Source organism: Equus quagga, chromosome 1, assembly GCF_021613505.1.
Source record: "Equus quagga isolate Etosha38 chromosome 1, UCLA_HA_Equagga_1.0, whole genome shotgun sequence".
NCBI classification, from domain to species: Eukaryota; Metazoa; Chordata; class Mammalia; order Perissodactyla; family Equidae; genus Equus; species Equus quagga.
Window position 1 is genome coordinate 140,713,097 of NC_060267.1, and position 12,118 is coordinate 140,725,214.

At 42.2% G+C, this 12,118-nt stretch overlaps 2 protein-coding genes across 4 annotated transcripts in view; one reads left to right on the forward strand and one right to left on the reverse strand.

The window, feature by feature from the left end:
• KIF15 (kinesin family member 15) overlaps positions 1-3,130 on the reverse strand; it is a 62,181-nt gene extending 59,051 nt beyond the window's left edge. For both annotated transcript variants that reach the window (XR_006891729.1, XM_046684009.1), the window contains exon 1: positions 2,810-3,130. Coding sequence is in view for 1 of the 2 variants with exons in the window: in XM_046684009.1 (XP_046539965.1) it covers positions 2,810-2,831 (22 nt within the window). In the remaining variant the exon portion in view is untranslated. The remainder of the gene's footprint in view (positions 1-2,809) is intronic.
• On the forward strand, positions 129-6,510 carry KIAA1143 (KIAA1143 ortholog). 2 transcript variants are annotated; one of them, XM_046684034.1, is made up of 3 exons: positions 129-293; positions 3,967-4,111; positions 5,031-6,510. In XM_046684034.1, the coding sequence occupies exons 1-3, from the start codon at positions 186-188 to the stop codon at positions 5,243-5,245; spliced, it is 468 nt and encodes a 155-aa protein (XP_046539990.1). In that variant the 5' UTR covers positions 129-185; the 3' UTR covers positions 5,246-6,510. The 2 variants fall into 2 exon arrangements, with proteins under 2 accessions (XP_046539990.1, XP_046540001.1); XM_046684045.1 differs by lacking the exon at positions 129-293 and adding an exon at positions 376-757.
• The last annotated feature ends 5,608 nt before the right edge of the window (positions 6,511-12,118 follow it).

A 12,118-nucleotide genomic window follows, 5' to 3' on the forward strand; every position in this document is an offset into this window, starting at 1 on the left:
CACCCGCTCAAGATGGCCGCGAATTTGAATTTGGCGCTCGGCTGGGACGTTGACGCCAGCACGGAGGCCGCCATGTTGCCCGGCCTCGCGCCGGTGGGCGGGGCTACGTGACGTCACAAGTCGGCGCCGTCACTTCTGTACCTTGTCGAGGCGGTCCGGGGGGCTTGTTTTGCCCCGGAGCAGCCATGAGCAAGCGGAACCAGGTGTCGTACGTGCGGCCAGCCGAGCCGGCGTTCCTGGCTCGCTTCAAGGAGAGGGTCGGCTACAGGGAAGGGCCCACCGTCGAGACCAAGGTGAGCCCAGGCCGGTCGCGTTGCCTCAGAAACTCCGCCCGCCCCGCCACTTCCGGCTTCTGCCCCTCCTTGGAGGCCAGGTGCTGACGGATCACCTGCGCCCAGCCCCCGATACGGGTGGACCTCGGACCCCAAGCGGGTTCTCCTCAAACAATTACAGTCTCTTGCGCCCAGGAAGTTTTTTTTGTCGTTTTCAGAGTGCTACTGTGTTCTTGAAAATGACCCGACGCAGGTAGAGCGCCTCGTCCTTGATAAGATGGTTAAGAAAGATCACTTTCTTGTGTCTTCTTTCTCACTTGGTTATCCTAAAATCTGTAGTTAGCAGAGTGAGTGGTAGCGTCGTCCCGTTTTCCGGATAAAGAAACTGCGGCCGCTCCATCAAATGACGTGATGTCCTAGAGTCTGGAGGAATCTTCGGAGGAATGCCCTGGATCTGTTCCTGTGCTTTGTTGTTGCCAAAAAAAGTAGGCATGTTTTTTTAAAAAGCAAAAGCCTTGAACATCTTGGATCTGAGTAGAAGAGGAGGAGTTTCAGGAAAGAGCCACACATGAATAGTTTAGGGATGGATTTCAGAGGGACCCAATCTATGAGCCCTCCCAGGCTTTGACCTTAACTGGTTCACACCAAAACCTGCCCGGCTTCTTTCAGTAGGAAGAGACTGTTATGCTAAGGGGATGTCTGGAGAAATAGAGAATTTATTTAGGACTTTGTGTCTAGTACTTGGCCCTAAGACTCACCCTTCAAGTCACTTAGAGCTTAGAGGAGACAAGACTGACTTGTGTGAAATTACTCAATCCAGTGACTCTGTGCTAAACCCAGGCACTGTGCCAGGCACTGAAAGGACAAGGAGATGGATCTCCAAAATGCCGTATTCTTTAACACCTTCTTGCCTGCCTCATCTCTGCCTGCGAAAGTCATCACGTCTCTGAAGCTCTTTGATGCTCTCCCAGTTACTCCTCTTCTGTTCTTCTCTTCACTTTGTCCATGTCTTATCTGTAATGCTCATCATTTTGCATTGCAGCTACTGGCTCTCCTTTGTCTCTCCACCACTAAATCGAACTCTCTAAGTTAATATCTTAATTCCTCTGTATTTTCCCAGCCCCTAGCACAGTGCCTGGCACCAAGTACTGGGTGACTAGTTACATTGGTTAGATGACTGTGCTTGTCATCAGGCAAGGCTTCATGAAGGAGGGGATATTTACACTGAATCTTGAGCATGGGCAGTTCAGCAGGTAGAGATGGAAGGAATAGCATGGGTAAAGGTGTAGAGATGGTGAGTCATGGACTGTATGTAGAGGTGATTGAAGTGAGGCCATGTGGACTATTCAGTAGGCAGCAAAGAGTCATTTTTGGTTAGAGATAACATGATCAGGCAATGACTGATCCCTAGGACAAAAATGGTGTTGATGACAAAGAGGATAAGGTTTGGAAAAGGGACATGGATTCAGCAATGAGAAGAATATGAGACCTAATTTTATAGTTTGTTTGAGGTCCTAGTGATGATCATGTGTACATAGTTAACACCTTGAAGATTATAGCTTGGAATGCTATCTTAGGAGAACTCTGGGGCGGGAAAGCTTCCCAACTAATATCAGTGATTTGGGCTTATTTAAACGAGACTCTTCCATAGAGAGATACCCCATGCTTCTGTGTTTGTGAAGCCACCTTCATTCTTAGTTTGGCATATAATCATCATTCTAGTGATATGTTAACAAAAAGAAGAGTTTCATGGGAAAGCATATAATTGAACTAAATCATCTTATTCACCTTCTTGAGAGTTAATTCAGGAGTGGCTTTGAGCAGTCCTCAGTGGCTGCTGCCACTTAGACTTTCTCTTGTTTTCCAGCCAGTTGTGTAAACAGTAAGAGAAGAGAGTCAGAATTAATGATTCTCAATCTAATGAACACCAGGAATGATTTTATCTGACTTTCCCATTTCCTTGGCTAAAAGTACTTAATAATTACCTACTTGTTTGTGGTAATTTATTGGAAACTTTCAGAAAAAATAGGCAAAAATAATGAATAATCTGAACTAACATGGATATGATTAAAGAGAAATGTACTTGTCAAGCGATTGAGCAGACTTGGGATGTAGACAGAATGGATGAATGTGCCTGTGAGTAACTTGCCGGGGCTTCAGGTAGTTCATCATTTTTCATCCTATTGGTCATTCGTGAGCAGATCAACAAATATTTCTTGAGTCCCTGCTATTTGCCAGGCCCTGTGCCTCTAGATATGGAGATGAAACACACAGTACCTCTCTCAAAGGAGCTTTCATACTGGAGTCAGAGAGAAAAACATTGATAATGCAGTGTGGTACATGCTACCTATGAGCTAGACACAGTGTGAGCAATAAGAGGAGGTGAGATCAGGAAAGCACTTCTGAAAGATCTAAGTCCAGAAGGCAGCTTGAGTAGGAGCTGGCCAGGGTCAGTGGGGCTTTTTAGGCACTGGGTACTTGTTCAGAGGCGGAGGAGGCAAAGGAGCTAATACGTTCATGATCTGCAGTCCTCAAACCTGGCTGGAATCCAGAGGCCATGAGCACAGCGAAGGACAAGCTGTGGCTGTGGGCGGACGCCAGATCCTGCAGGGCTTTGTTTCCTGTTTGGGAGACAAGGAAGGTTCTGTGAGAAGAGGACTAACAAGCTGTTTGAATAGTGTGTGATGGGTGTGCAGGCCTTTCAGCCCAGCGATTCCACTTCTAGGAATTTATCTTACATGTAAGATCACAAAAGTGAACAAAAACGTGCAAAATTTTTATCATAGTAGAAAAAAACTAGAAACAACAAAATTTTTATTTACAACATACTGGTCAAATAAACCATGAGATGACCATCTACATAATTAAATACTAGACAGCAATTTTTAAAAGTAGATAATTCCATATGTATTTCAAGGAATTGTGCAAATATATTTTTTAGTAATAAAGGTAGGGGAGTGAGGCTTTTATGGTGGCTGACATTTTTAAAAATCTGAATCAACTGGCCAAATGTTACCATTTGTTACATGTGTATAGTGAGTACATGGTTTCTGTTATTTTATTCTCTGTACTTTTTTATGTTTGGGAAATTTCATAATTTAAAAAGAAAAGAAAGCAAGTCATGTAGTAGTATGTACACTATCTGTTAGTATACAAAATATTTTATATACCTCTTTATTTTCATACACTTAGAAAACAGCTGATAGGAAACCCACCAAACAAGCTCTTGGAAGGGAGGAGAGATGAGCAGAGGTGGGAGAAAAAGTACCTTTCACTTGCTGCTTTCTGTATGTGGTGGTGTTGGATTATTTTTTGTCACTCTTTGAGATGGAAGTGAAAAGGGTTGATGAACTGCAGAGAGAACCGATGTAGTTCAGCTCTGCCCTGAGTAGGCTGGGAATGCCAGCACTACCGCAAGCAGAGGGCCCCTGACACTGGGGACTGCAAGCTGGGTCCTGCTGAAATGGAAATTAATCCCACGGGACAGGCATCCCAGGGTAACTGGCAGGTAGACCTCTTCCCTAGTGCGGTGAGGTTAGGCTCTTAAGAGTTACTTGAAAATTCATTGCCAAACACATTTAGTCAATAAAGTTACCCTTCTCACTTGAGTAATTACAGTTTCTCACAGAGACAGTGGTTGTATTTGTTTTGGTTCAAGGTCAGCTACCTACACGTGACTTGTGTTTTCCCCTAGAGGATCCAGCTTCAGCTCCCGGATGAAGATGGTGATCACAGTGACAAAGAAGATGAACAGCCTCAAGTGGTGGTTTTAAAAAAGGGAGATCTGTCAGCTGAAGAAGTTATGAAAATTAAAGCAGAAATAAAGGCTGCCAAAGCAGGTATGTCTGAAAGTAATCTGGTTTTTCTAACAATTTAAGGAGCCTAGAGTGTGAACTTTTTTTTTTTTTGAGGAAGATTAGCCCTGAGCTAACTGCTAGCAGTCCTCCTCTTTTTGCTGAGGAAGACTGGCCCTGAGCTAACATCCATGCCCATCTTCCTCTCTTTATATGTGGGATGCCTACCACAGCATGGCTTGCCAAGTGGTACCATGCCCACACCCAGAATCTGAACCAGCGAACCCTGGGCCACCAAAGTGGAACGTGTGCACTTAACCGCTGCACCACCGGGCCGGCCCTGAAATTATTTTATATACAGTATGGTATGCTTGAAGGAGACAGTCCCAGGGTCAAACTTTGGCTTTAACGCTTAACCAGATAGGTGACCTGGAACAAGTTATTTAATTTCTCAGCCTCAGTCACCTCATCAGTAAAATGGGAATGATAATTGTGCCTACCTTATTGGGTTGTTATGAGGATTAAGTGTGAATTTCAGTAAAAACATTCTGTTTTAAAAAAATATAAGTGCTTGTGGTTCCAGACTTATCAAAAGAGGTCTATTTATTACTGCCTGAAGTGTGGTATGCCATATAGTATATTTTTCATTCTTCCTAAATGTTTATTACATAGCTTTAGGGGAAAGTGCTGGAGTTCCAAACAATCGCTTTTCACAATACTTAAAAATACAGGCTGATTTTAATTCATTGGGACTGGCAATGTAATGGAGTACTTCAGTAAGTGAGTTTTTATGAAGTGACTGCATGTCTTGTGGGCATAAAGCTAGACGCAGTGGAGAAGACCAGACTGAATTGATTCAAGAACATCCTTAAATATGGTATGAGATTTTCTTGCAGTTTGACTCTCCAATAAAGGCAGAATAATAGGGAGAGAAGAAAGTTCTTTATCTTTGTTTTTGCTGCAGATGAAGAACCAGCTTCAGCTGATGGAAGAATCATGTATCGAAAACCAGTCAAGCGCTCCTCAGATGAAAAATACTCAGGTTTAACAGCAAGCTCAAAAAAGAAGAAGACAAATGAAGATGAAATACGTAAGCAGGACTCCGTTAAAAAGAACTCACAAAAGCAAGTCAAAAACAACAGCCTCCTTTCTTTCAGCAACGAAGATGAAAATGAATAAGTGTCAACGTTTTGGACTTAGTCTTCTTTAAAAGTTTATGGGGTGTCTTTTAAAATAACATTTTCTTCTACTATAAAAATAATACAAGTTCATTTTAGAAAATGCAGAAAAAAATTTAGTAAGATAAAACTATGTCCATCCATCAATACCCCTTTGACTTGAAATGCTAACTCTGTAGACATTAACTATTAACATTTTGTTATTTCCCATGTGTGGGTGTGTATGTTATGTAAATTATATTTTTTTAAACAAAATTGAGATTGTATTGTGTATGTTCTCTGTCCTGCTTCTCACTTGACATTATATTGTGAGCCTTTTTCCAGGTCAGTAAAATTCAAAAACCTAACATTAATAGCTACAGAGGATTTTGTAATTAAACAGATCCCCTGTTGTATCCTTCCTCACTTTGATGGGAGAGACGACAATGTGCTAGTTAGGAATACCTCCCCAGCTCCTGCTAAGGGTAGCCGTGTGACAGCTCTGACGAGAGAGACAAGTGGATCTTGTACAAGTGAGGATCTAGTGTATAACATGGTGACTGTAGTTGGTAACACTGTAAAGAAAAAGAGAGAAAGAAGTGGAAATCTGCTTAATGAAGCTACTAGGTTTTTTGATACAAAAGGACAGATTTGGCAAGAATGAGCCTTTGTCCTCTCTTCATCTTGCCTGGAGGACAGACATGAAACCTGGGAGTACTGGAGCCATTTTTGGGCATAAGGAAGGCAGCCGCTTTGTCTGGGTGTTACAGTGGAAAGATTCAAGGAGCTTGGCTCCTGATGGCATGCTTCGAGGAGCTGCTGAACCAGCCTTGGACTGCTAGCCTCTAGACTTCTTGATACATGAGAAGAATCCACACCCTCTTATTTAAGTCTTTCTCAGGTTTCTGTTACATGCAGCCTAGGTGATACATTGGTCAAATGTGCTTGTACAGAAACCTCCAAGCATTTTCTGATGATTTCCTTAGAATGAATCGCTGGAAGCAGAATTGCTGGATCAAAGTATTTGAATATTTTTAAAACTTTTGATGCTTGCTTTCAAATTGCTTTCTAGAGAGGTTTTTACCATTTTATTCATTTACCATCTACAAAAGCCCACTTCACCTCATCCATGATAACAGTGCACCAGCCTTGGGCTGGTACCAGCCTTTTCATTTTTATGAACTTAATGTATTAAAAATAGTGGGTTTGTTTTGTTTTGTTTTGGTGAGGAAGACTGGCCCTCAGCTAACATCTGTTGCCAATCTTCCTCTTTTTGCTTGAGGAAGATTCGCCCTGAGCTAACATCCATGCCAGTCTTCGTCTATTTTGTATGTGGGTTGCCACCACAACCTGGCAGCCAATAAGTGGTGTAGGTCTGCACCCAGGAACCAAACCTGGGTTGCCAAAGCAGAGCACACTGAACTTAACAACTAGGCCATGAGGCTGGCCTCAAAAATGGTGTTTAATAATTAAATTTAATTGCATTTTCTTTGATTTACCAAGGAGGCTTAACTGTTTATCATATGTTAACAGACTATTTTGTATTTCTTTTTTAAATTAACTTTGTTCATTTTCCATTAGTATAATCATATTTTTCTTACTAATTTGTAAATTATGTAATCTATGAGGTTTTTTTCATTGTTCTGTTTCCCAACCTCTGTATCAGATAAAGAATCACCTGTATTCTCTTGTTCTTTGTTTTGTTTGTGTTTTTTATATGTTAAACTTTCTTCCATCTGGAATTTATTTGGTATATTTTTTCTTGAATAATTAATTGTCCTAGAACCACATCTCTGTCTCACTTATTTGAAAGGCCATCTGAATGAGAAATTTCTATTAAGTGTTGGGGTAGGCAAAGGAGAGAAGCACGGTAAAATCAGTGTTTCCAGGTAACTCCTCAAGACCTTGCTTAATAACAATTTTCCTCATTAATGCAAGTCAACCAAAAGTGGGGACTCGTCAAGATCCCATCCTTCACCAGCCACATCGTCGGAAATGATGAGTTTCAGAGCAGCCGTATCATGAATTTGGTGCCACAGTTATCTTTTCCCATTTTAAGACCTAGTGTAAAGAATACTTGAAAGTGACTTGTGAGTGGGCTAGGGACCCCTGAAATAGGCTCTCTCTATTACACAGACTAGTCCTGAAGCCGTTCTGCAATACTGTCTGCCTTTAATGTATACTCAACGTTATGTAAGCCAGGGTTTTTTCTAATCTGTATCATTGCTGTATCTATTCTCGTACCAACACCACATTTTTTTAATTACTGTAACTTTTAATATATCTTAATATCTAGAGGTGGGAGGCTTGAGTGCAAGGACTTGGTCTTGTTCGCCAGTGTATCCTCAGTACCCAGAACAGTACCTAGCATATTGAGAGCATAGTTAGCAAAATGAATGAGAGTTTCTCTAATGTGTTTTTTTCCCCCAATAGACCAGTGGTTCTCAAAGTGTTGATCCTGGGCTAGTGGCATCAGCACCCCCTGGGAACTTAAAAAGCAAATTCTCAGGCCTTGCCTACTGAATCAGAAACTTTGGGGGTAGGGCCCAGCATTCTCTGTAACAAGCCTGCCAGTGGTTCTGGTGCTCACTCAAATTTGAAAAATACTGATAAAACCTGTTGTTAGAACTATAATAGATAAGATGTAAAATTTAAACAAGTAATATGAAAGACTTTAAAAGTTCTTAAATCTTGAAATTTATCATACTGATGAAGTTTTTACTGTAGGTGATATTTTTAACAATATAAGTGTTAGGAGTTACCAGCCAGGAAGCACGTCTTGTAATGAAAGCCCAAGACCAAGATACAGCGGCATGTGAGATCTGCTGAGCAGCCTTAAGAAAATTGCTTCCCCTTCTGTAAACTGTTTTCTAAGGAGAGGGGGTCTTGTTAACTGCAGGATCTGTTTTGCTGAGAAAGGTGAGTGAACTGCCCCCTTGCTTCTCAGGAATGGATCATATGAGCAGGGCTAGGCAGGTAGGCCAATAATGTGATTGCAGGCTGAGGCAAGGATAGTAAAAAGATGAGCCTGAAACATCTTGTGCCCAAAAGAAAGGAAGTGCTCAAGGAATAATGGGGGCATATCAAAAGGACGTAAGGGGGGGAAAGGGCTAGATCTTCCTTATAGTAGAATGCTAGTTACCAATGGCCAAATCTGGAACAACTGAAACAAGAAAATAATGATAGTAGCGGATTGCAACCCATGGAATAAAATTCTTATTGATATAAACTATTCAGTAAGTGAGGGAGAAGGGATAGGTATTCTTTGCAGTAGAATTCTAATGAACAAGTGTAGGAGGAATGATGGAAATAGAAAATCACCATTTGGCAAATTCCACAGTACTAAGTTGCAATGGGCGGAATGGCAGCCTTGAAAGAGAGAGGTCCTAATCCCTGGAACAGGTGAATGTTACCTTATATGGTAAAGGTTTTGCAGGTGTGATTCAATTAAGGCTTTCAAGACAGAGAATCCTGGATTATCTAGGTAGCTCCAAAAACCATCACACATTTCCTTATGAGAGAGAGAGAGACTCAACACAGAGAAGGCAATGTGAAGACAGAGGCAGAAATGGAAGTGATGCAGCTACAAGCCAAGGGATGCTGGCAGCCACCAGAAGTTGGAAGAAGCAAGGAACAGATTCTTCCCTAAGAATGGAGTGCGTCTTCAGATGGAGTGCGGCCCTGCCAACACCTTGACTTCAGCCCTAACGAAACTGATTCCAAACTTCTGGCTTCCAGAACTGTGAGAGATGACATTTCTGTTCTTCTAAACCACCACGCTTGTGACAATTTGTTAAGCAGCCATAGTAAACTAATATATAGGTGGTAGTGTCAAGATTCATCAAAAGATGTCAAAATTAGTGGCCAAAAATATGCTGAAAAACAATATTTGCCTAGTCTCAAAGTATTCCTCCACTAGATACTTATTAATTACAAAAGGAAAACCAGTAACTTTACAGTGGAGAAACCAGGCAGGTGATACCTTATCTAAATGATCAAAGGTAACAGTACCAGTAATAACTCATACTGACATGATGACCTCATGATGCACTAAGAGGGGCTCATCACTTCCAAAAGGCCAAGAAGATCCTTGTAGGGCCTTCCTGATGCCCTTTTCAAGGATAGGGCTCAAGGGCAACCAGTGTCAAGTACTGAAGAGGCCAAAATCCTAGGAGATAGCAGTGCCACAAGAATGTCAATTCGGAGCCTAGGGCTTCTCTGGGGGCAAAAGTGTCAGTGAAAGATGCCAACTTATCCTTTCTTCTGAAGAAACACTTTATTCTGAGATTATAGCTTGCTTATTTCTTTGGTGTTGGAAATATACTTTGTTCTATGAAATAATGGTTATAATAAATAGTTTAATGTGCTTACTTGTCAAAGTAAAAGGTCAACAAATCTCTATTGGCCTCCAAAGACTTTTTGAAATATATCGTCTGGGAAAGCCAAACCTCAAGGCCAGCACTGTCTGATAGAATATTCTGCAATGATGGAAGTGTTTGCGGTCCTTAGCCATGTGTGGCCATTGAGCTCTTGCAATGTGGCTAGAGCAACTGAGGAACTTAATTTTTCTTTCTGTTTAATTTTAATAAATTTAAATTTAAATAGCCACATGTGAGTAGTGCCTACTGTATTGCACAGTGCAGCTTTAGGTACTATTGGGGTAAACAGGGATTTTAAAAAATAAAATCCGTAGGAGTCCTGCAGCTCAGGAGGGAGTCTCTCCACAATGTCAGGCCAAAGGCGTTCTTACATTTGACACAAAACTGCAACACGCAATCATCTCTGGCTGCATGGCTCAAGGTAACCAGGGCCAACAGTCAAACTGGGAAGCTTGTCTTCTAAGTTTTCAAGCTCCCATTTCTGTGGCCCTTTTCCCAGTCCTGGGCCCTCTCTTCCCCAGTTTCTTGCCTTCAGAGCCTCATGTTGCTATGGAAACAGTCTTTTGACTGACATCTGCTCTCACCAACCTACTGCTTCTCCCGAGGCATGCGTGAAGTCTTTCAGGCAGGAGAAAGGCTAGAAGGCATCTGTCCAGGCCTGAGGTTAGGAATCCCCCCATTGACCCCACAATCATTCTAGGCTAATGGCAGCCCCAGGTTTAACAAGGTTTAGGCATATATGGGTCCAGAAGCTGGGATAGAAGGGACCATTTAATATCATCATTGATTTGAATGTTTCCTTAGAGACCGGCAAAAGCTAGCTCAGGCCTGGTCCCAGGAGCTGCTGGTGGAGACTGCCCAGTTCTTCAGCTTCAGGAGGGGACCCTGAACTTTATATTTGTGTAGCTGTTTCCCCAAATCTTCCCAAGCCTAGCCATAACTTCTCTTGCTTCTCAGCACCACCCCCCCCCCCCCCCCCCCCCCCTCCCCCACGCCCGGATCCTTCTTAACCTGCAGTGTGGGGTCCTAGAACACAAATTGTCTGCCCTACTGCCTCGGCACTCTCAGTCCTTCCCAGCCTTCTCCTCCCCTGCACCAGTCCAGCTGTGCACTGGTACACTTTTCCTGTCCTACCCTGTGTCCCTGAGGAGATGGCGGTACAGTCAGTTTCCCCGCTGCCCTTGCTTCTCCCTGAATCAGCAAGTCAAGTTGGGTCTCTGGTGCAACTGCAGCAGGACTGCCTGCCTCCAGAGGAGCTTCTCTGTAACCTTGTGGGCAACAGAAGCTAGACACCCAATTAAAAAGTCGGGAAACGTCCTGCACAAACATCTCACCAAAGAAGACATACAGATGGCAAATATGCATATGGAAAGATGTGCCACCTCATATGTCATCACAGAAATGCAAATTAAAACGAGTTACCACTACACACCTATTAGAATAGCTAAAATCCAGACCGCTGCTAACACCAAATGCTAACAAGGATGTGGAACAAGAGGAACTCTCATTCATTGCTGGTGGGAATGCAACATGGTACAGCCACTTTGGAAGACAGTTTGGTGCCTTCTTATAAAACTAAACATACTTGTACCATATGATCCAGCAAGTGCCCTCCTTGGTATTTACCCAAAGGAATTGAAAACTTATATCGACAAAACCTGAACACAGATGTTTATAGTGGCTCTATCTATAATTGCTAAAACCTGAAGTAACCACGATGCCCTTCAGTAGGTGAATGGGTAAATAAGCTCTGGTACATCCAGACAGTGGAGTATTATTCAGCACTGAAAAGAAATGTTATCAAGCTGTAGGGGAGGAAGACAATTCCTCTATCCTCTGGGTCCTTCTGGCTGGCTTAAGAATTAAACTGACATGAGACAGAATAACAGGAGAAACTCAAACAAAGCTTTATAACATGTAAATATGGGGAAAACCAAGAAAAACTGAGTAACTTGCCAGAAGGCCGAAGCTGCCATCTTAAATACCATTTTCAGCTAAAGACAAAGGAGGACATTGGGTGTAGTGGTTTGGGACTTCAAGGGGGAGGAAGGTAATTTACATGGACTTAGAAATGCAAATAGGCCAACTATAGACAATGTAACCTGAGAGACACATTTTACATTATATTATGGTTATCTTATGGTATTAACTCCTTCCTGGAACAAGCCCTTCTATTTGAAATTCTTTTAGGAAGTTAGAGGGAAGGTCAAAGTTTCTGTCAGTCTTTTGTTCTTAAAAATAATCAAGCCAAAGAGACACATTTTTGGGGTGGCCAATTCTGACCCCCCACAAAGCCATGAAAAGACACAGAGAAACTCAAATGTGTATTACTAAGTGAAAGAAGCCAAATCAAAAAGGCTGTATACTGTACAATTCCAACTATCTGACATTCTGGAAAAGGCAAAACTATGGAGACAGTGAAAAATCAGGGGTTGGGAGGAAAGAGGGATGAAAAGGCGGAGCACAGAGGATTTTTAGGACAGTGGAACGACTCTGTATGATACTACAATGGTGGA